This window comes from Coregonus lavaretus, assembly GCF_964263955.1.
Source record: "Coregonus lavaretus genome assembly, chromosome: 10".
Taxonomy (NCBI): Eukaryota; Metazoa; Chordata; class Actinopteri; order Salmoniformes; family Salmonidae; genus Coregonus; species Coregonus lavaretus.
In genome coordinates, this window is record NC_139997.1 from 5,509,097 (window position 1) to 5,533,332 (window position 24,236).

Sequence of the window (24,236 nt, forward strand, 5' to 3'; positions counted from 1 at the left end):
GTTGAGTCCTCTCAGTTTCAAACCTCTTTGGCGCTAGCTGGCAAGGACTGCCTTGCACAGAAATGGATTGATAATGTTAACTAGTAAAGGACATTTCCTGAAGAAAATGTGTAGGGGCTAGGGGTCTATTTGGAATTCAGGGTGAGGGTTAAGTGTACCTTGTAGCTTTGATAGTGAGCTCCCTGAGGGAGATCTCCAGCAGCCTGCAGCTCTCATTGAGGGTCAGGTCCAGAGTTGGAGCTCCGTTGATATAGTGGACCAGGTCTAAGGGCCTCAGACTGCCCTCCATCAGCGCCGCCGAGCCAGGCAGGACCTCCTTTATGAACAACACCCCGTACACACTGTCACTGCCCCCGTCCAATACTAGACCTGTAGGGAGAGTTGCAACGTTAAGCTTTATGAACAACACCCTGTAACTAGAGGTCTTCACGGGTCCACCCGAACCTGAATACCCGACAGGGTCCTGGTCCAAAATTCTAACATTTCCCTCGGTTGTGGGTCAGATCCTGTTTGATTGTCGTCGGGGTCTTGGGTCTAGTCTATAGCATATTTATTCTACGCTAATAAGGTGAATTTATTGACTTATGGAAGGCCTAGCCAACATATGAAGTTCTAAGATCAACTTGGCTGATTTAAAAAAAGATTGTCACTAGGGTCCAATTGGGTCTGGTCTAGACCTGTACCCGTTAGGTCTAGCTAGGTCTGGTTGTCGTCGGGGTCCATTTGGGTTTGGGTCTGATTGTTCTCGAGTCCGTTCGGGTATGATTATCCTCGGATCCATGTTTTCGGACCCAGAAAGACTTCTAACCCATACACACAGTCACTTCCCCTGTCCAATACTAGACCTGTAGGGAGAGATACAACAACGTTAAGCTTCATGAACAACACCCCATATACACGGGTCACTGTCCCCCCGTCCAACACCAGCCCTGCAGAGAAAATATGTTTTAAAATGTTTCGCTACGGAAAAGTGAAGTCCAGCTAGGTCCTACCTGTTTCAGTCCATTTTCTTCTGTTTGGTGCCTACTGAACACAACCCTGACCTTCTGAACCAAAAGCTGTCGCCTAAAACACCACAGCGAGGCAGTGAAAGCTTATTTATGGTCCAAAAAAAACCCCACCACACATTCCTTTCAAACTGCAATCTAACACCCTTACATCTTGTGCTTTCTTGGCCCCCGGGACATGAGCACTGCCCATGTGACATGTTATCTTTACAATGATCATTATCGCTGAGGTTGATAACCCAAAACCAAAACAGTGGCATTTTGGTATATTTTCAACAGTTCAACAGTTGAAGAGGGATGATACACATTAGTTAAGTAGATAACTTTAGGCAGTCTAAATAGATAAATATCTCTATATCTCTCTTACCTAATGTTTGGTCAGGGCACTGGAAGGAGATGTCAGGCAGTAGGTGTGCCTCTATGGGGGGTTTAGGGGCCTCCAGGACCCTTCCTACCACTAGATCTACCACCCTGGGGGCCGCTCTCACCAGGTTCACCACCTCAGTGTGGCCCATGTTGGACACATCTTTGTTGTTCACCTGAAAGGGGGGAGAGAGAGAGGAGGATGGTAGGATGAAGGAGGAAGAGGCAAAGTTAGCAAAGAGCTACAGGTGGAATTCTTGTGATATAGCATGACAGAGAGTGTTCAACAAGACTATCAATTTGTCTGTCTTCAATTCCTCCCAATCCTCTCTCCGTGTGTCCTCAAACTGCATTGGAGGTGGAGATCCAAACTCTCACTCCTCACCTCCTTCTTAAAATGGAGGAGGTGGTGAGGAATCAAGGAAAGCCAAATTGAGAGCGCCCCAGAGTGAGTGTTCAGTAGTTGTGTACCATGATCATGCGATCCCCGGGCCGCAGCCTGCCGTCTCCCTTGGCAGGGTCCTGGATGATGTCATGGATGTAACAGCCCAGGTCATTGCCTTTGGTCAGAGTAAACCCCAGGCTTCCTTTCTCAGACTTCACAAGGGACACTTTCAGCTCCACGTCCTAACACACAGATAGAGGTAAACAAACACAGTTCGAATCAAACTCTGCTAAAAATGATGAACAACAGACTAAATACTACATAGTTACATAACTACATGGATAATGCACATTAAATCCTTGCTTCCTCTGCCCATGAGAGGTTCCCTTGGACCTCCTCCTCCAATGTGCTTTGAGAGAGAGGCAAGGAATGGAGGAAACCAGGACGGTCGAAGTACTTGTGTATTCAGACAGTCCTAGTGTTCCCCTGCTCTTACCGGCACAAACTCGTCCATGTCTTGTCTGTTGTCTGGCAGGGTGTGGGTGAGGTTGAAGAGCGGTGGTAGAGGGGGAGGCAGGGGGTCGGGACTGGGGGCTTCTCGTTGAGGGGTGGTGGCCAGGTCAGGGGTCAGAGGGGAGGAGGAGGGACACCTGCGGAAACAGAACAGAAGGAATCAATCAAATAAGTCATTTTTACATCAGCAGTCGTCACGAGGTGCTATACAGTGACCCGGTTTAGACCCCAAAGAGCAAGCAGAAGCTGAAGCACAGTGACCTGGGAAAACGGAGGTGACATTCCTAGTCTATAACGTTAACATAGAAATAACTTGTGTAGAACAGATCATACAATATTATTGTCTGTCAGGTAGAATAAAGAACTGTCAGCTGAGCTCTTTTCATTACGTTTCACCTCGACTGAACGAACCCCATCTGACTGCAGTGAGTCACCTCTCATTGGTTACGGTACTAATGACCTGGAAACTATATCACCTCTCATTGGTTACGCTAGCAATGTGCGTCACTGCATTTGCCTCTGGGGGAAAGAGACATAATAATCTTGTGATTGTTATCGCAGAGAAATTACATCATAATCGTCTACAAACACTTCCAAAGACAACTGGAAATGTTATCAGAGGAGGAAATAGAACTGTCATTAACTTAACTTGGTCCCTGATCTATTTGTGCCGTCTTGCCAACTCCCAGCACAAACAGATCTAGGATCTGAGTGGTATACTACAAAGCATGATCAATGCATTAGCCAGCTAACTTTGATAAACAACCAGAAATAACTATAGATTTTCTGGTTCATTAAGGCTGCATTTACACAGGCAGCCCAATTCTGATATTTTTTGCTACTAATTGGTCTTTTGATCATAATTGGGCAAAAGATCAGAATTGGGCAGCCTGTGTAAACGCAGCCTAAGAAAGCTCAACTTAGATATGCGTTTTTGGTTCTTGAGTCGATTAGACCACGACCATTTCAAGCTTATCTTTCTAAAAAGTATAACGTTATTTCAGAACATTTAGGCAGGTTAGCTGGCTAACTCATGAATCCTTCTTTGTTAGATTATGTTAGATCTGGGATCAGGCTATCCCTCTCTGGGATCAGGCTATCCCTCTCTGGGATCAGGCTATCCCTCTCTGGGATCAGGCTATCATGAGTAAAATCAGCAGTAGGATCTAATCTTTACCTTCTGCTGAGGTTGGCCAGTGACAGGTTGGGAGAGTAGTAGGCAGAGCGGATGGTGTCATCCAGCTCACAGGGGGTCTCATACTGGCGGAGCCTCCCCAGAGTGAGGTTACTGCTGGGGGTCTGGTAGATACTACGGTCCCAGGCTTGTCGGCCCTGCTCCAGAGAGGGGCTGAAGGCCTCCTCCACCTGAATAAATTAACAAATTAATTAATTCACTAATGAATGAATAAATCCATTGTTTAGTCATTCGTGAATTTGACAAATGTACAGTTGCCTCAGCCGAGTGAAACAATACGCACATCATTGACGATTAAAAAACTCAAAGCCAACACAACCCATATCTATTGTGGTTCTTGTTATCAATTGTTACCAGTGATCAATTAAATCGTTACCTCCTCATCATCCGTGCTGTCGCTGTAGCTGTCCCGTCGGCTGGGGGACTTCATGAGCAGTCTCTCCAGAGCTTCCTCCACTGGCCCAGGTCTCTCCAGAGCTTCCTCCACTGGCCCAGGTCCCAGATCCTGGTTCCTCATCCCTTCAGACCCCACAGGGGAGGCTGTCCTGGGACTGGCCAAGCTGGATTCAGGCTGCTGGGTCTGGGCTACTGGTTCCTTACGAGGAGAGGCCATGGAAGTCTGGGTAGTGGTGAAAGAGATACACTCAGTAAGTATATTAGTGTAAAGCTCACTAAATATAAAAAAATACTAATATACACTCCACTCCACTTATAGTGAATGTGGCTATAGTGAGGGAACTGTCTTGCATATTGTCCTATGTGATCACTGTAAGAGAAATGCAGGCATTTTGCCCAGTTTGTGGACCAAATGAGAGGTGCTGGTGGCTGGTAGAGTTTCTCACCAGAGCAGAGGAGTCCGTCTCAGTTAAGACCCCCTGGTCAGGTCTACAGAGCAGCAGAGTCACCTCCTGACCGGTCCCTCGCAGCGCTGAGATCACCTCCTAGTGGCAGGGCAGAGAAACACAACAGAATATTCAATATAAAATGGTTAAAGTCATATAATATTGGCATACAAGGAAAGTCCGTTTTTTCAACTGGAAAAATCTATTTGAAACCCCACCCCAATATAACCTATTGATTGACTGATTGATCCATATTGAAAAGGTGACATACGTGCTGCGAGAGTCCTTTGAGGGGCATCTGGTTGACACGGAGGATGACGTCGCCCACGTTGATGCGTCCACTCTCAGCGGCAGGTTGCCCGGGGAACAACTTCTTGACCCGGACCATGCTGGAGCCGTTACCAGGGCCGTTACCAGTGGTCTGGTCAGGCAGGGTGCCCTCTCTGCTGAAGCTGAACCCTAGGCCTGATGAGTTCTTCAGCAAGGGCACCTCAAATACATTGTCTGGGGGGACAGGAAGACACGAGACAACTTTATTGTCCATCAAAATGTGAATTTTTTTTGCAGTCTGGTATTTGACTCCCAACTCTCCCGGACACGACACACAAACGAGAGACTGGTAGAAGCACAGGGTCAGCTGCAGAGCAATGCCCCTGGAGCAAAGTTAGGGTTTAAGTGCCTTGCTCAAGGGCACAACGGCAGTAGGGCACAATGTCATATATTACAAATCAAAGACGAGCAACTGCTGGTGACGTATAAGAAAGCAATGAGTGATGAAGCTGTACTGTACTGGACACTCACCGTCAGTGATGAAGCTGTACTCTGGCTGGGCTTTAGGCTGAGCAGGCTCTGGCGCCTGTTTCTGTTGGTCGTTGGGCACAGAGGGAGGGGTGCACTGAGGCGTCAGGGGGGCGTGGACACGGTCCGCAGGGAGCTGACCCTTCTCTAACAGCAAGTGGACCATCTGAAGAGGGGAGGAGCAGAGGAGAGGGGAGGAGCAGAGGAGAGGGGAGGGGAGGTCCAGAGGAGAGGGGATGAGCAGAGGAGAAGGGCAGAGGAGAGGGGAGGGGAGGAGCGGGGAGGAGCGAAGGAGAGGGGAGGAGGAGCGGAGGAGAGGGGAGGAGGAGTGGAGGAGAGGGGAGGAGGAGTGGAGGAGAGGGGAGGAGGAGCGGAGGAGAGGGGAGGAGGAGTGGAGGAGAGGGGAGGAGGAGTGGAGGAGAGGGGAGGAGGAGTGGAGGAGAGGGGAGGAGCGGAGAGTAACACCACTGGTCAGAAAGCACAAGGAGTCTCAAACAGGAGAGAGGACACCAGCCTATATAGTAGATAGATGCTGGAACTTGCTAAACAAGCTAATGGACTAACTGTCTGGATGAATCACACCATAGGTAAGTGGAAATAAGGTAAAACTTATTGAACTATCCCTTTAACAGTGACTGTGTAAGTACTGACCTTTCCAGTATCTCTGAGGGTCTCCACAGCCTGCTTGTGAGTGGCTCCTTCCAGATTCTTCCCATTGACAGCCACCACCCTGTCACCTAGTAACAATAGAGAGAGAGACAGGTATTACACTGAGTGTACAAAACATTAGGAACATCTTAATATTGAGTTGCACCCCCCTATAGAAATGTTGCGCTACATCAGCTCATGGGCTCTCATGAAGCGTTTGATTAGATTTCTGATGACATTTGCATTGATGTCAGAGTGATTAGAGGGACAATAGAGTGCTGAGTACCAGGCAGTTAGCAAGGTTGCTAGGCTACTAATGACCAGCAGCAGCATCACGTGGAATTTGACTGCCTTCATGACTCGTGACTGCCGGTGTGGCGGTAATACGGTCACCGCAACAGCCCTACGCCTGTCACCTACTACCATACCCCGTTCAAAGGCATTTAAATATTTTGTCTTGCCCACTCACCCTCTGAATGGCACACACACACAATCCATGTCTCAATTGTCTCAAGGCTTAAAAATCCTTCTTTATCCTGTCTCCTCCCCCTTCATCTACACTGATTGAAGTAGAGTTAACAAGTGGCATCAATAAGGGATCAGAGCTTTCACCTGGATTCACCTGGTCAGTCTGTGTCATGGAGAGAGTTGTTAATGTTTCGTAGACTGAGTGTATATAAACACAGTCTGACTCAGAAAACACCAGTCAAGCATCAAGGTGCTGACAACATGATACCACAGCAGGTTTGGTGGGAATCCTCCATGCTGGCTGTAGTCCATCAGGGCAATGTTCAGTAGGGTACACCATAGCACAAGGTTTTGCTACGGAAAACGTAAATCTGTGTTCTTATTGGACAAGTTCAGGTAGTACTCCCAGTTTCTAAATGTTTCAAAAATGTTTTCTCCCTACTGATGCGTGTTCATTAGGTCAACAAATGGAACAACACAGACTGGAAACAGGGAGGGGTCTACCTGGACACAATCCAATAAAGAAACCCTCGTTTTAAAATGTTTTGCTACGTTGTGCCTTACTGAACAGGACCCAGGTGCTATAGCTTACCCTTCTGGATCCTTCCGTCCAGTTCTGCAGCTCCTTTCGGGATGATGGCTTTCACATAAACACCTCCATGCTTCACACTGGTATTCACTCCACCCTGAGGAGAACAGGTCATGTTACTACAGTCAACCAGACAGAGTTGGAGTATAATGCTGTATTCCTGTCGATCACGGACTACCTGGCTCTTGTCTACGGGGTTATTATTTATGGTCATATAGTGGGGTTGTATTATAAGTATCAGATTTAGCTAAATGGTGTTGTTAACATGACAGATCGCCATGATAGATCACATGATTAAAGTTTAAAGACCTTGAATAATAATAATAATAACTATTATTATAAATAATATGTGCCACAACAGGCATTGTGCTCTTCTTATGAATTTGTATTGGTACTGACTGAATCTCTGGTCTTTGAGTAGCTAAGTAAGGTGCCTTAGTGTTTGCCTTATGCAGGAAAGCAGGCTTTTAAATCATCAAGTTTGAGATGATTCAGAGGGGGGGGAAAAAATCACACTGCTGGTCACTTCTGCAAATCAAAGTGGTCAAGCAGGCAGCGGCACAACATCTAAGCAGGCATTAGTACTACATGATTAATACCACAATTAAAACTGGTGGGTCGTCATAGGGTAAAATTATCCTTCTGTAATCTGTACCTACTGTGGCAGTGTCACCCATTAGTGAATCCTTATCCATTCAAAATGTCTGTGAGAAAATCAGCATGCAAAGAGACGCAAGACAATCTACAAATCCCACAGAGCTTCGAAAGCAGCACAGCTACACGAAACCAGCACATACACTACACACATACACCAGTCACCAGGAAAGAAAAAACCTGAAGAAAACCTTTTCCGAACAGTACCAGAAACATTACCAGTAACAGAACCAGTAACAGAACCAGTAACAGAACCAGTAACAGAACCAGTAACAGAACCAGTAACAGAACCAGTAACAGTACCGTGACACTTATGCCCAGGCTTCTGTCCTTTTTAGACAGCTCAACGTCAAACAGATCTCCAGGAGAGAGACTACTGACCCCTGGGACATTACCACTTAACCCTCCCATGATGCCGTTGAGGAGAGGAGGAGTTAACTCCTGCAAACAGAGAACATGGCAGTAAATGGAATGTTGGGGTTGTGGCCAGGCATCAGACATGCAGAGAGAATAACAGGAAGTTGTTTTATAGAGGGGAAGGAATTGGTATAGGAAGTATAACATATAGGAAAGGATCAAAAGGATGCAGCCATTCTATAACGCTGTATTGCATTTGTTAAAATTCTAAAATGCAATGACAGGTAGCCATAACATGATTAAGCAAAACATGCAATTAGTTTGTAAAGAACGTCAAGCATTTGAGAGGTCGTTTGTTAACTGCGTGCATCTTTGTAGCGGTACTGTACAGTGTACCTTGAGGACACCTACAAATATATGACTAAACTATTAGGGACTGTTTTCCCAGGTAGTTTTCAGGTGATACACAAGATGTTCTCAACATTATTTGCTGTAAATGTTGCTCTTGAATTTAATCTTGTAGCCTACTGACTATCAGACATGTCAAAAGCACCAAAACACCACCAGAGAAAAACTCTCCATTACAGGTAACTGAAACAGAGCTAGCACCTGTTGAACTCTTGTTGAACTTGCGTCAGAAAACACACCAGCCCCTACCTACCTTTTTCAATTTTGGTTTCTCTTGACTACTAGAGTACGTCTCCTCGTCCATTTCAGAGTCCCCTCTATCCGAATAGTCCGGGTCTTTAAGGATCTTAGCTTTCCTGGTTTTTGGTGGCAACGCCGGTGGAGCCACTTTGAGGGGGTCGAAGGTCAAGGCGATGTTGATGGTTTGATCCTGGTGATGGAGTATGGATACGGGTACTGAGGCAGCTTCAGTGGGCGGGGTGCGATGGGGTTGGGTGCCGTTGACGGGGGTCTGGAGGGGTGCATTGGTGCTCTCGGTCCTGGAGTCCTGTGACTGGAGGCTGCCCTGGCGTGGGACAGTGGAGACAGACAAGGGGATGGTGGTGGTGGGGAGAGGAGGGCTGGGGGAGCCTGTTCCTGCTTCCTGTTCCTCAAATGAAGACTCAAAGTCCAGGTCCTGTTGTCTCTGTCTGGAGACCGCCAGAGGAGCCTGGGGTTTATATGGAGCAAACCCTGACGGAGACTCTAGAGGAGACCGAGAGGAATACTGGTTGTGATTGCAATGCTACTGATTATAAAGCGTGACATAGGCACTTATAACACCTCATAAACATCTAGAACTACATTCATAAAGGATACTAGTTATAAGATTGCTCTGCCACTAACTACTACTGTCAGACTAAACTCAGCCAGTCAGACCTACCACTAAATCACTAAATCTGACCATAACTCTATCCTCCTGATTCCTGCTTACAGGAAAAAACTAAAGCAGGAAGCACCAGTGACTTGGTCAATAAAGAAGTGGTCAGATGACGCAGATGCTAAGCTACAGGACTGTTTTGCTAGCACAGACTGGAATATGTTTGGGGATTCTTCAGATGGCATTGAGGAGTACACCACATCAGTCACTGGCTTCATCAATAAGTGCATCGATGATGTCGTCCGCACAGTGACCGTTCGTACATATCCCAACCAGAAGCCATGGATTACAGGCAACATCCGCACTGAGCTAAAGGGTAGAGCTGCCGCTTTCAAGGAGCGGGACTCTAACCCGGACGCTTATAAAAAATCCCACTATGCCCTCAGACGAACCATCAAACAGACGAACCATCAAACAGGCAAAGCGTCAATACAGGACTAAGACTGAATCGTACTACACCGGCTCAGACGCTCGTCGGATGTGGCAGGGCTTGCAAACTATTACAGACTACAAAGGGAAGCACAGCCGCAAGCTGCCCAGTGACACGAGCCTACCAGACGAGCTAAATTACTTCTATGCTCGCTTCGAGGCAAGCAACACTGAAGCATGCATGAGCGCATCAGCTGTTCCGGACGACTGTGTGATCACGCTCTCCGTAGCCGTTGTGAGTAAGACCTTTAAACAGGTCAACATTCACAAGGCTGCAGGGCCAGACGGATTACCAGGACGTGTACTCCGAGCACGCGCTGACCAACTGGCAAGTGTCTTCACTGACATTTTCAACCTGTCCCTGTCTGAGTCTGTAATACCAACATGTTTCAAGCAGACCACCATAGTCCCTGTGCCCAAGAACACTAAGGTAACCTGTCTAAATGACTACAGACCCGTAGCACTCACGTCTGTAGCCATGAAGTGCTTTGAAAGGCTGGTCATGGCTCACATCAACACCATTATCCCAGAAATGTGCATACCACCCCAACAGATCCACAGATGATGCAATCTCTATTGCACTCCACACTGCCCTTTCCCACTTGGACAAAAGGAACACCTACGTGAGAATGCTATTCATTGACTACAGCTCAGCGTTCAACACCAGTGTCCTCAAAGCTCATCACTAAGCTAAGGACCCTGGGACTAAACACCTCCCTCTGCAACTGGATCCTGGACTTCCTGACTGGCCGCCCCCAGGTGGTAAGAGTAGGTAACAACACATCTGCCACGCTGATCCTCAACACAGGGACCAATCAGGGGTGCGTGCTCAGTCCCCTCCTGTACTCCCTGTTCACCCATGACTGTATGGCCAGGCACGACTCCAACACCATCATTAAGTTTGCCGACGACACAACAGTGATAGGCCTGATCACCGACGACAACGACGAGACAGCCGTGTGGTGCCAGGACAACAACCTCTCCCTCAACGTGAGCAAGACAAAGGAGATGATCGTGGACTACAAGAAAAAGAAGAGGACCGAGCATGCCCCCATTCTCATCGACGAGGCTGTAGTGGAGCAGGTTGAGAGCTTCAAGTTCCTTGGTGTCCACATCACCAACAAACTATCATGGTCCAAACACACCAAGACAAAGCCCATTTCCCCTCAGGAGACTGAAAAGATTTGGCATGGGTCCTCAGATCCTCAAAAAGTTCTACAGCTTTACCATCGTGAGCATCCTGACTGGTTGCATCACTGCCTGGTATGGCAACTGCTCGGCCTCTGACCGCAAGGCACTACAGAGGGTAGTGCATACGGCCCAGTACATCACTGGGGCCAAGCTCCCTGCCATCCAGGACCTCTATACCAGGCGGTGTCAGAGGAAGGCCCTAACAATTATCAAAGACTCCAGCCACCCTAGTCATAGACTGTTCTCTCTGCTACCGTACGGCAAGCGGTACCGGAGCGCCAAGTCTAGGTCCAAAATACTTCTTAACAGCTTCTACCCCCAAGCCAAAAAAATATATATATATATATATATATATATACTCTGTACCGGTACCCCCATGTATATAGCCTCCCTACTGTTATTTTACTGCTGCTCTTTAATTATTTATTTTTATTTTTTACTTATCTATTTTTTACTTAACACTCATCTTTCTTAAAACTGCATTGTTGGTTAAGGGCTTGTAAGTAAGCTATGGTGGAAAAATAACAAGATGATGTTTAATACTGTTTATGCAATAGAATAGGGTTCTTAGAACTCTCGTCTGTGTGAACTGAGAGGAACCTCTGAAGCTGGGCCTGGCAGTTGATTTAGGGACGACTAGGTGATAAAACCAACTGCCACTTTCCATTTCATGATTAATGGTGTGTGAGAGGGAGATGTCTCTGGTCTGACTGAGCCTGCATTTTCATGGACTGAATTGGTGTACCAGGCTCGGGTAATGTTGATAAGAACCTTGTCTTGGGGGCCAAACCCTGGATTGCATACAATGAGAACAGTCTTCATAGCAGATACTGTCTGCTGTGAATTATTAATTTATTTCATACAAATCCTAACCTTTTGACTCATTCCAAACATCTGCTGTTTGTCATGTAGAGTGAGAGGGGGTATTGTGCTATAAAATATATTTGTATTGTCTGTATGTCAGAGCTCTCCACCTCACTTACTACCTTATTAATATGTTTTGAATAAAGTAATATCTTGATTGGTGATTGACCTTGTCTCTCCTCATTATTGATTAGAATTTCCACAACAAAGCAATTCACTGTAAGGTCTACACCTGTTGTATTCGGCGCATGTGACAAATAAAATTCAGGACAAAAGGTACTTTAACTGCTCATAAACATCTATAATAAGTACATAACTACCTCTCTGGGCTGGGAGCTATACATAATGGATCGTGCTGAATGATTTACCGACATTTCTTTATTCCGGTTATTAACTAGTTGACCTGACGTCGGTTCAATTACTTGAATTCCATTTAATGTTTTTTTTTGTCAGCCCAACGCACCGTTTTTCTAGAGAGAATTTAAATGATTCACGAGAGAAATCAAGTCAAGAACTATGTGGGATGCTGGGCTGAAGGGAGATGTAGTTTTCATTAAGCAAATATTCAACCTAGTTCAGCGCAGAAACGTGGTAATTAACTACAATGACCATAATCCATTGCGCCTGTTTTTCCCGGCTCAGACAGAGACTGATCAGAGAGGAAGAGGTGAAGCGAGATGTTTCACTCTCGACTAAGCTTGCCGCCTGCCTTCCAGCCATTGGGACAACAACTCCCATTGTTAGGGCGGAGACATGAGCATCTCGTCATTAAATACAGTGCTCTGGATGGATACACTTTTACGCCTGCTACGTTAGGTTAGATACACACAGACCGCATGAGAGAGGAATGTACACAGCGACGAGAGAGAGGGACAGAGACAGTTTGTGAAAGTATACCTTATTTACTTTGAAGTACTAGTAAAATGATTTTGTCAGACAGCTCTGCAGCATAGCTAGACAGGCTAGCTAAATAGGATGACTAAAGACAGGACAGTATGGGGAGCGCATAACGTTAGATGGCCTGGCTGGCTGACTGCTACAGCCTGAGCAGAGATGAGATGATAACTTTAAGGAATGAAAAAATAATAAAGTAATCAAACAAAAACTAATATACGCAACTGAAATATTTTATTATTTCATAGTCATTTCTATGGATGTCTACCCAATGTGGACCTGACAGAGACAATGGAATATGTTCAATGTTTTGGCAATTGAATGTTCACCATTTTTGTCTTTGGAATTACCATTAAAATCTTTGTAATGTCATTATTTCATTTAATGTTAAAATAAATAAAAACCGAAAACTGTGATTATGTTTTAATCATCGAACTGAAACCGACCTAAAGCACTAATCGCTCAGCACTAATAATGGATTATAATGCACAACAAAAAGGTGCTTATAACTACTCATAAAAATCTATAATAACTACATAAATACCTCCATAGAGCATTTCTGTGAGCGATACATAATGTACGACATAGCTGCTAATAACTGCCCATAAACATCTATAACTACCTTCATAGAGCCTCTCTTTGGGTTGAGACACCACCAGTGTGATGTCATCGGGGGCGCTCTGCAGGACCTCGATGGCAGCGGAGTGGGGGAGGCCCTCTAGGTTCACCTCATTCACAGAGATTAGACGGTCCCCTGCAGAACACAACGCACCACATTCTGATACTGTCGCCCACACTGGAGCAATATGGAGTTACCTATTCCACACAATGATGATACGGCTCTCTGAAAGTTACAAAGTAAGGCTTCCTGATGGATGCAAAATACCCTTTTCTGAACCATTTACATACAATATATATCCAAATGTATGTGGACACCCCTTCAAATGAGTGAATTTGGCTATTTCAGCCAACCCGTTGCTGACAAGTGTATAAAATCGAGCCCACAGCCATGCAATCTCCATAGACAAACATTTGCAGTTGAATGGCCCGTACTGAAGAGCTCAGTGACTTTAAACGTGGCACCGTCATAGGATGCCACCTTCCCAACAAGTCAGTTCGTCAAATTTCTACCCTGCTAGAGCTGCCCCGGTCAACTGTAAGTGCTGTCATTGTGAAATGGAAATCACTAGGAGTAACAATGGCTCAGCCGCGAAGTGGTAGGCCACACAAGCTCACAGAACGGGACGAGTGCTGAAGCACGTAAAAAATGTTTTTGCCTGTCCTCGGTTGCAACACTCACTACTGAGTTCCAAACTGCCTCTGGAAGCAACGTTAGCACAATAACTGTTTGTCGAAGAGCTTCGTGAATTGGGTTTCCATGGCCAAGCAGCCGCACACAAGCCTAACATCACCATGCGCAATGCCAAGCGTCGGCTGGAGTGGTGTAAATCTCGCCGCCATTAGACTCTGGAGCAGTGGAAACGTGTTCTCTGGAGTGATGAATCATGCTTCACCACCTGGCAGTCCGGCGGACGAATCTGGGTTTGGCGGATGCCAGGAGAACGCTACCTGCCCCAATGCATAGTGCCAACTGTAAAATTTGGTGGAGGAGGAATAATCTGGTCTGGGACTGTTCTTCGTGGTTCGGGCTAGGCTCCCTAGTTCCGTGAAGGGGAATCTTAACGCTACAGCATACAATGACATTCTAGATGATTCTGTGCTTCCAACTTTGTGGCAACAGTTTGGGGAAAGCCCTTTCCTGTTTCAGCATGACCCCGTGCACAAAGCGAGGTCCATACAGAAATGGTTTGTCGAGATTGGTGTGGAAGAACTTGACTGACCTGCACAGAGCCCTGACCTCAACCCCATCGAACACCTTTGGGATGAATTGGAACGCTGATTGCGAGCCAGGCCTAATCGCCCAACATCAGCGCCCGACCTCACTAATGCTCTTGTAGCTGAATGGAAGCAAGTCCCTGCAGCAATGTTCCAACATCTAGTGGAAAGCCTTCCCAGAAGAGTGGAGGCTGTTATAGCAGCAAAGGGGGGACCAACTCCATATTAATGCCCATGACTTTAGAATGAGATGTTGGACGAGCAGGTGTCCACATACATTTGGTCATGTAGTGTATCTTACACAAGTAGGAGAAGAACCTTTGGCTTCAAAAATATGTATGGTACAATATATTTTAGACATCAAGTGCATTATCTAAATGATGCTATATTATAATTCTACATTATATTATTATACAATATATAATCATCATCATACAATATATTATTATTATTATACAATATATTATTATACAATATATTATTATTATTATACAATATATTATTATTATTATACAATATATTATTATACAATATATTATTATTATTATACAATGCATTGTGTTATTGTTTCTCACTGACCTGGCTTGAGGCAGCCGTTGACATCTGCAGGACCCCCAGGAGTTATGGAGCTGATTAAGGTGCCAAGATCAACAAGACCAGAGTTCTGCCCCCCCCCTACTATCTGAAACCCTGTAGTAGACCGAGACAGACAGCAGGTTAGTATGAACAGATCAACAAGACCAGAGTTCTGCCCCCCCTACTATCTGAAACCCTGTAGTAGACAGAGACAGACAGCAGGTTAGTATGAACAGATCAACAAGACCACAGTTCTGCCCCCCCCCCTACTATCTGAAACCCTGTAGTAGACCGAGACAGACAGCAGGTTAGTATGAACAGATCAACAAGACCAGAGTTCTACCCCCCCTACTATCTGAAACCCTGTAGTACAGTGCTTCTCAACTGGTAAGACGCGACCCAAATTTGGTTTTGAATGGGTCGCAGGTGGGTCGCAGGTGTCTTGAGTATATAAAAAAAAAAAAAAAAAAAAAAAAAAAAAAGAATCCAGTCTGAACGACTTAAACCAGGTAGAAGGTGCGTAGAAATGATAATGAACTTAATTTTTTTTTTTTATAGTTACATCTCTGAAAATGTTTCTTCAATCACAGTATTTTTAATATAGAGCTATTAGCAGTGTTATTTGGGTTGATTTTGGAGTCCCAAGCCAGGGAGTTTATTCACATTCTTCATCTAGACCATGGGCTACATTTCATTGACAATGAAAGAGGTGGGAATGTTGTTCCCTTGTATAATTGCTACATTTACTATCAATATAGCAGTAAAAATAGTTTTCCAGATAGTATTTTTTTTGCGATTCTTTTTCCGTGATGCGAGTATTGGATCGCGACGAGACAACCTTGTTCAATTTGGGTCCCGAGGCAAAAACCAGCCGAGAACCACTGCCGTAGTCGAAAAACAGACAGCAGGTTAGGATGAACATGAATCAATGCCCTGGAAATCTCTACGATAAATGTGCCAACCACCAGATTACGAGACTTATAAAAAGAAACCATAAAATGTCTTCCATCACTACCACTAAAGTCCTATCGCTGTAGCCCAGTCGTGTTTCCCTCCATGTTGGAGGTCCGTCCATCACAGCTACATGTTGTGGAGTGATAGCTAGCAGCACTAAATCAGGCTGTTTTTGGTCTGACAGTCTTAGTGCACTTCTATGCAGCTTGCCTGCTCTAGATCTGATTCTGAGAGCCCTGGGACTAACCGCCATTTATCAGTGTCTTTGTATCAACTCGGCATTCTCTATTCCCGTTTCCATGGATCTATTGCTTCCCAATCTGTCAAACCCGTCCTGACAATCCAAGCTACACCGGAGTAAGCGAGGAACTCACCCAGGCCAGACTTCACATCTTTCTTCAGATTGACCGTGGTAATCTCTCTCTCTGGGGAAGGCAAGGCATTCAGCTTTGTCTTCAGGGAATCTTGGTAAAACACAATCCAAGGAGAACCATTTAGTTAGCTCTACAGAAGTATATAGAGCTACAAAAAAAAAAAAAACGACATCATGCATGTGGTACGAAAACGTCCCACTACTGTTAGTCGCTCTGGATAAGAGTGTCTGCTAAATTACTAAAATGGTACTCAGGACTCTAAAGCGTGACCAATCTGGTCGCATATTAATAATATTTTGCTGTGCGACCATGAGTTATATTTTGGGAGCACTGTGCGACTTTGGAAAAAAAATCTCCCAGATAATAACAAATCTGGTCAAAAGATCTGACCCATATTACCGGCGCAACATTTGTTGCTTCCTATAGCAGACGTTCATGTCATGGGCCGCTCCAAAACTACTCTCGCGTTGACATCGTTAACCATTTGTTTACACTTAGTTCACTCGTGTTACTTCATTGCTGGCTAACAACCTGGTACCTTTACCAGTACAACACCAGTGCCCGGCGCACAGAAATAAAGGAAGGGGGATATCTTCTTCAGCAGATCAATGATCACAGCAATGAATGAATGTCATCATCACAAACCTGACCTTTTTTAAAAAGAGAAAGTGTACCATTTTCAATGTAATGCATCTCAATAGGAAAATAGTGCTTTTACACAATGTAGAAACCTTATACTCCACAAACGACTTTGTAATTTCAAATGAAAGGTATATAAACATTTTAGCTTTTATAATAACCAAATGTACAGTGTCTTCAGAAAGTAGTCATACCCCTTGACTTATTCCACATTAAAAAAAAAAAAAAACATAATTCCACTTTGACATTATGGGGTATTGTGTGTAGATCAGTGACACAAAATCTCAATTTAAATCAATTTTAAATTCAGGCTGTAACACAACAAAAATGTGGACAAAGTCAAGGGTGGTGAATACTTCCTGAAGACACTGTAGATACAGTGTTGCATATTAGTTTCTAGGGCACAACATGTACTTCAAAAGTAGCTAGAATTCATAAAGGCCCAACATAGGCTGTATCAATCAATTAAAACAAAAACAAAAAGTCCTAAACGTCATGTGGTGCTCCTAACGTTGTTTTATTTTTATTTATTTTTAATTTAGAGCCCAGGTGGTACTGAATGAGTTTTGTAAAGGGGATATATTTCAATATGTGAGAGTACATTTAAACAGTACCACTATCAAAGCAAAATATCAAGGTTGTATTAAAGTTCACTGAGGATTTTCTAGGCTGTCCCACTGACCATAACACATTCAATAATAAGAAGCTTATTGCAGGAACCACACTATGGTGAGCACATCACCCTGCAGGATAAATGACTTTCATGGTTAAATACATTAGCAAAGTGTGAATGGACAGCATTATCTGTGTGTGTGTGTGTGTGTGTGTGTGTGTGTGTGTGTGTGTGTGTGTGTGTGTGTGTGTGTGTGTGTGTGTGTGTGTATTATCTCTGGTCTATCACAGAGACTGATGCATTACATTGCTCTGCTCTCTAAGCAACTGGGAGCAGCCTGCACCTATAACATAGGGAAGAGGTTTAAACAGGCTGACAGCTTTAGCATATCTATCTATATACCACTGCTATCCAGCACAACAGAAGCAGTGTGTGTGTGTGTGTGTGTGTTGGCCAGGGGCTAATGGGGGCTAACACACAGGCTAAGCTAGGGTAAAAGGGAAGGTCATGATACATTCTTGTGCCAAGCATGAGGCTATTAAACTGGCTATTAAATTTAGTGCACTATATAGGGAATAGGGTGCCATTTTGGCCACACATGGGGAACAGAAGCCAGAGTTATGTAACTCTACCAACGAGACTTAGTGTTGTTGCAGTTACATACCCCTACATAACTGAGGCTAAAGGCAGCTAAAAAATACACTCACTAGACCGATGACTGTGTCCCAAATGGCACCCTATTCCCTTTATAGTGCACTACTTATAAGTAGTAAAGGGAATAGGGTATTAGTGCACTATAAAGGGAATAGGGTATTAGTACACTATAAAGGGAATAGGGTATTAGTGCACTATAAAGGGAATAGGGCATTAGTGCACTATAAAGGGAATAGGGCATTAGTGCACTATAAAGGGAATAGGGCATTAGTGCACTATAAAGGGAATAGGGCATTAGTGCACTATAAAGGGAATAGGGCATTAGTGCACTATAAAGGGAATAGGGTATTAGTGCACTATAAAGGGAATAGGGTATTAGTGCACTATAAAGGGAATAGGGTATTAGTGCACTATAAAGGGAATAGGGTATTAGTGCACTATAAAGGGAATAGGGTATTAGTGCACTATAAAGGGAATATGGTATTAGTGCACTATAAAGGGAATAGGGTATTAGTGCACTATAAAGGGAATAGGGTATTAGTGCACTATAAAGGGAATAGGGTATTAGTGCACTATAAAGGGAATAGGGTATTAGTGCACTATAAAGGGAATAGGGTATTAGTGCACTATAAAGGGAATAGGGTATTAGTGCACTATAAAGGGAATAGGGTATTAGTGCACTATAAAGGGAATAGGGTATTAGTGCACTATAAAGGGAATAGTGTATTAGTGCACTATAAAGGGAATAGGGTATTAGTGCACTATAAAGGGAATAGGGTATTAGTGCACTATAAAGGGAATAGGATACCATTTAGGATGAAAACAATAGCTTGTTGAGAATGAGACCGAGCCCAAGGAGAACCTACTGTTGACACTAGTCAGAGAGGCAGGTGCTGAGGGCAGACCAGAGCTGTGCATGCTCACACCTGGAATGAGAACAAACAAGTATTGTATGTATGTCTGCCTGAACACAAGAAAAATCATGACATGGTTTCTAGACATAATACATGGCGTTGGACAATGCCAACACAGTTCACACAGCCAGACACTGTTGGCACTGTCAAAGCCAACAACAGACAACAGAAAGATGAGCACAGCATGTCTCATAGCAGCCAGGAAAAAGACAAGACCCTGACCTACGACATAAGCATGTCCCGTCTCTTCGATGGAGGAGGAGTCAGACTCTTTCTGGAAGCTCTTAAGGCTCCAGGCGGGGCTGCCGTGCGACGCTGAGGAGCCAAACCCTCTGTTGAGGAGAGAGAGAGAGAGACACAGAGAGAGAGACACAGAGAGAGAGAGAGAGAGAGAGAGAGAGAGAGAGAGAGAGAGAGAGAGAGAGAGAGAGAGAGAGAGAGAGAGAGAGAGAGAGAGAGAGAGAGAGAGAGAGAGAGAGAGAGAAAAAGGAAGGAGAAAGAACATTAACACCCTCTACAGAGTATGATATTTTTGTTATCATTCAATCTGGGGGGGGGTTAAACTGGTCTGGGACAGCCCAAACTACACCGCTGTATTAGAAGAGATAGAATAAAGTCCATATTCAGATGGTAGTTAGCAATCCGGCTGGAAGCAAAAAACAAATCAAAAACAGAGACTGTGGCTGAATACATCAAACCCCTTCACTAATTAACATTATGTTAATATGAAGCCAGTTTTTCTGTTCTAGTTCATGGGCCTTTTAAAGTATGCAGAAGGCCGTTCCATTCCAAAAAGCCCCAAACTAAATCTGGTGGGAGGAAGAGATGAGGGAAGAGATACAACAAGACAGAGAGTACTGTCAACTCAGCACTGAACCAGGAGGAAGAGGTGAGGGAAGACAGAGAGTACTGTCAACTCAGCACTGAACCAGGAGGAAGAGATGAGGGAAGACAGAGAGTACTGTCAACTCAGCACTGAACCAGGAGGAAGAGGTGAGGGAAGACAGAGAGTACTGTCAACTCAGCACTGAACCAGGAGGAAGAGGTGAGGGAAGACAGAGAGTACTGTCAACTCAGCACTGAACCAGGAGGAAGAGATGAGGGAAGACAGAGAGTACTGTCAACTCAGCACTGAACCAGGAGGAAGAGATGAGGGAAGACAGAGAGTACTGTCAACTCAGCACTGAACCAGGAGGAAGAGATGAGGGAAGACAGAGAGTACTGTCAACTCAGCACTGAACCAGGAGGAAGAGATGAGGGAAGACAGAGAGTACTGTCAACTCAGCACTGAACCAGGAGGAAGAGGTGAGGGAAGACAGAGAGTACTGTCAACTCAGCACTGAACCAGGAGGAAGAGGTGAGGGAAGACAGAGAGTACTGTCAACTCAGCACTGAACCAGGAGGAAGAGATGAGGGAAGACAGAGAGTACTGTCAACTCAGCACTGAACCAGGAGGAAGAGATGAGGGAAGACAGAGAGTACTGTCAACTCAGCACTGAACCAGGCAGGCTGGCAGGCAGACAGGCTGGCAGGCAGGCAGGCAGGCCCTCCCCTCCCCTCCCCTAGAGGGCTAATTAAAGGCATGACTAGACAAAGACTAGAACACTCAGTGATCCACAGACAGAGGAATGAAGAGCCATTACACAGTAATGAGTCTGCTGTGGTGCTGAAGGTGGCAACCCCTGCCTTGCCCTGTTCTAAGATCCGCTCAGTCAGGACTACGAAGCACGTGACAAATCAAATGTGATGATTTGATTAGACCCAAACATGCCATACAGTAATCCATCTTCCAAATCAATATCAGGGCTAGTTTTTTGGATTATCGGATGGTCCCTCCATTTACTAAAGAGGCTTAGGTGAGCACTTAGGGGATAGGTGACTCACATGTCCTGCTGGTGAGCTACAGAGATGGAGTCTGTGTCCGAGCTGGCTCGGTGGTGGGAGTCCAGGAGCTGGGCGTGGTTCACAGCAGACTGGGACTGGCTGTTGAAGGGGACCGCACGGTGCTCTGGAGATTCAGGCACCTGGATAGAGCCATAAATGGATAGATAAATACTTGAATAGCAGTATCTGCTTGGATGGAACTTTATTAATTGTAACGTCATACAGCAGCAGACCAAAAACACGCACAACAAAAATAAAAAGACAAAGTCAGGAGCCATAAAAAGCGCCATAGACCTCCGTAACATAGCATGAATAAATAGTGTCATACCTGGCCCAGGTTGTGGTGTGATCTGCTCATCATTAGCCGGGCATTGGAGGGGTGGTGGTGGTGGTAGGGGCCGAGGCCAGAGTTCAACCCAGGGAAGAGCACCTCCTCCTGGGCATGGAACCGGCTGCCAGGGGCCTTGTTCAGTGCCACCTGAGGTAACAATAAGCTTTTGCTATTGTTCTTTCACAAAAATGGATGCAATTAAAACTACACACCACAAAGGACATAGAGGACTGGGGATTGGACCAGGGATTTCAAAAGATGTAAAACATCACTTACCTCTGAGTAGGAGATCCTCTTCAGGTCTGAGTCTGAGTGGGCGGAACGGGCTGAGGAGCTAGGAGTCAGGCTGGCAGAGCTCACTGCCCTCCCGATCCCCTCCACCCCCCCCTGGCCAAGAGAGTACTGCAGGAGGCTCAGTGGAGAGTTCTCTGTGGAACAGGGAGAAGTACCGGAGAGGACATTATCAGCGGGTCTTAAACCCAATTGACAAATCTTATACAATAATTAATATAACTGAAGTGTAAAAAATAAGGTCAAGTGTTAGTAAAATGACTGTCTCCAGCCCATAATTAGGTCTAATCAGAATCAGTTCAGGTTTTTTTCATTGTTTAAGATGATGTGACAAAGCTCATGTCGACATGCTGTCGTTATTTCACCATCTCCCTCTGTCTCACCCAAGTCCTGCAGCTCCTGGTTGTTCTGTCGGGCCTTCATCTGGAGGTGGAACTTGTGCTGAGCAGAGCAGAGGTGTAGCAGGTACTGACAGGTCTTGTTGCTGTCTGTCTGGAATAGGTGTTTGATCCCGTCTGATGTGTTCTGAAGACAGATCTTCTTCTTCTGCAGAGAAACAGCAGGATCAGAAAAGTGAGTGAGAGAAAAGGATAAAAGTGAGTGAGAGAAATGTTGAATAGCAGCAGAAAGCAGGGCATGATTTAAAATGCAGTGAGTGAGAGAAATACACCCGACAGAATAAACAGCATACAAATGAGTGAGAGAAACATTACAAAGCAATGCAGAGTAACAGGGGACACTAAACTAGGACTAGGGAACCCATATTTCAAATCTAAGACTTCAGAGAGCCATGCACTTACTGTGAAAGAGATCTTCTTGGTTTCTCTCCAGGGGAACCTTAGTACCGGGGTTCTGTTTCCATTCAGGACCTCAAAGATGAGGACACCCTTGGAGAAGACCCCGAGCATGATACCTGTCTGGGACCGCTTCTCAGGGAGGACGCGGTGGAAGTGAACCCCGTACTCTGTCAGCCTCTGGCTCTCCTTCAGGAGAAAACACAGGATAAAAGGAGTTTAACTCAAGACAGGGATCGATCACAATCACAATCATCATCTTATCAGCAAAAAAAAGTTTCCACCCCCTTGATATTACAGCATCTTTATGTCATTTGACGTAGTAGCACAGTCACGCCATCTTGAAGCCTGGTCCCAGATCTGTTATCAAGTTGGCAAGACAGAACAAACAGATCTGGGACCATCTTGGCCCTTACCTTGAGGAACTCAAACTCAGTCTCTGTCTCTGTGGCTCCATAGTATGTGCTGTGTAGTTTCAGCAGTTCTTCCTTGATGGAGCTCTGGTCAATATTATCCAGCGCAGAGGCAGACATGTAATGTTCCAGTCTGAAGTACGTTTTTCCATGGAGCTAGAAGAAACAGATGGTATAATTGTAGCCCTCACATAGGGTTGGTCGGCTTCCTGGTTCCAGATTAGGCCTACTCCCAAACTAAAAGGCATGTTCAATGGAGAGTCTCAACTGAAAGCACTTTTTAGTCCAGGAATGGCTTAATATGGTCTTGGAAACCACCCCATTATGTAAATGTCGTAAACAATGTATAATAAACTATACTACTACTGTAGAGGGATAACTACCTCTGCCTGGTAGTCGCCAAACTCTGCCTGAAGAGCCAGAGACGCCAGGAGCATGGCATTCTCCATGTCACAGCACACCCTCTCCTCCAAGATATCCTTCCTCAGCTGCAAGTAGTACTGATGTTTTGTCATGGTGTGCCTGGAGTGGAGCACAGTATTGATACTTTATTCTGAAGTAGGCTATTGTTGTTTAACTAAGGGCTAGTTTCACTTCAGCTAAAGGCTCTGAGTAGCCTGGTCCCAGATCGGTTTGTGATGTATAGTCCTATTGGTTGTTGCCGTGCTTGGCACAGATCTGGGACCAGGGTCCATATTAATGGTTGTTGCCGTGCTTGGCACAGATCTGGGACCAGGGTCCATATTAATGGTTGTTGCCGTGTTTGGCACAGATCTGGGACCAGGGTCCATATTAATGGTTGTTGCCGTGCTTGGCACAGATCTGGGACCAGGGTCCATATTAATGGTTGTTGCCGTGCTTGGCAGATCTGGGACCAGGGTCCATATTAATGGTTGTTGCCGTGCTTGGCACAGATCTGGGACCAGGGTCCATATTAATGGTTGTTGCCGTGCTTGGCACAGATCTGGGACCAGGGTCCATATTAATGGTTGTTGCCGTGCTTGGCACAGATCTGGGACCAGGGTCCATATTTATGGTTGTTGCCGTGCTTGGCACAGATCTGGGACCAGGGTCCATATTTATGGTTGTTGCCGTGCTTGGCACAGATCTGGGACCAGGGTCCATATTAATGGTTGTTGCCGTGCTTAGCACAGATCTGGGACCAGGGTCCATATATTCATAAAGCATGTTAGAGTAGGAGTGCGGATCTAGGATATATAAATTTACCTCTGGAATTCATCCATATAAACGTATTCATTATGATCTAATATAATAATAATAAATCTGTCATTTATCAGACGCTTTTATCCAAAGCGACCTACAGTCATGCGTGCATACATTTTACATACGGGTGGTCCTGGGAATCGAACCAACTACCCTGGCATTACAACTGCCATGCTCTACCAACTGAGCTACAGAAGATAAAGGCAAAAGCGATC

General features: G+C 45.2%; 1 protein-coding gene across 1 annotated transcript in view; it reads right to left on the minus strand.

Moving 5' to 3' along the window:
* Positions 1–148: 148 nt before the first annotated feature.
* Positions 149–24,236, minus strand: part of ptpn13 (protein tyrosine phosphatase non-receptor type 13) — a gene marked incomplete at both ends in the record, with an annotated part of 84,063 nt that continues 59,975 nt past the window's right edge. Inside the window, 24 exons of the mRNA XM_084169843.1 lie at positions 149–369; positions 1,375–1,546; positions 1,842–1,997; positions 2,252–2,405; positions 3,446–3,633; positions 3,840–4,082; positions 4,306–4,404; positions 4,577–4,809; positions 5,107–5,269; positions 5,755–5,840; positions 6,812–6,905; positions 7,766–7,903; positions 8,481–8,971; positions 13,147–13,278; positions 14,940–15,050; positions 16,265–16,354; positions 19,307–19,416; positions 20,969–21,108; positions 21,297–21,446; positions 21,576–21,727; positions 21,974–22,136; positions 22,391–22,573; positions 22,801–22,953; positions 23,181–23,319. Of these exons, the coding sequence (XP_084025969.1) occupies positions 149–369; positions 1,375–1,546; positions 1,842–1,997; positions 2,252–2,405; positions 3,446–3,633; positions 3,840–4,082; positions 4,306–4,404; positions 4,577–4,809; positions 5,107–5,269; positions 5,755–5,840; positions 6,812–6,905; positions 7,766–7,903; positions 8,481–8,971; positions 13,147–13,278; positions 14,940–15,050; positions 16,265–16,354; positions 19,307–19,416; positions 20,969–21,108; positions 21,297–21,446; positions 21,576–21,727; positions 21,974–22,136; positions 22,391–22,573; positions 22,801–22,953; positions 23,181–23,319 (3,961 nt within the window). The remainder of the gene's footprint in view (positions 370–1,374; positions 1,547–1,841; positions 1,998–2,251; positions 2,406–3,445; positions 3,634–3,839; positions 4,083–4,305; positions 4,405–4,576; positions 4,810–5,106; positions 5,270–5,754; positions 5,841–6,811; positions 6,906–7,765; positions 7,904–8,480; positions 8,972–13,146; positions 13,279–14,939; positions 15,051–16,264; positions 16,355–19,306; positions 19,417–20,968; positions 21,109–21,296; positions 21,447–21,575; positions 21,728–21,973; positions 22,137–22,390; positions 22,574–22,800; positions 22,954–23,180; positions 23,320–24,236) is intronic.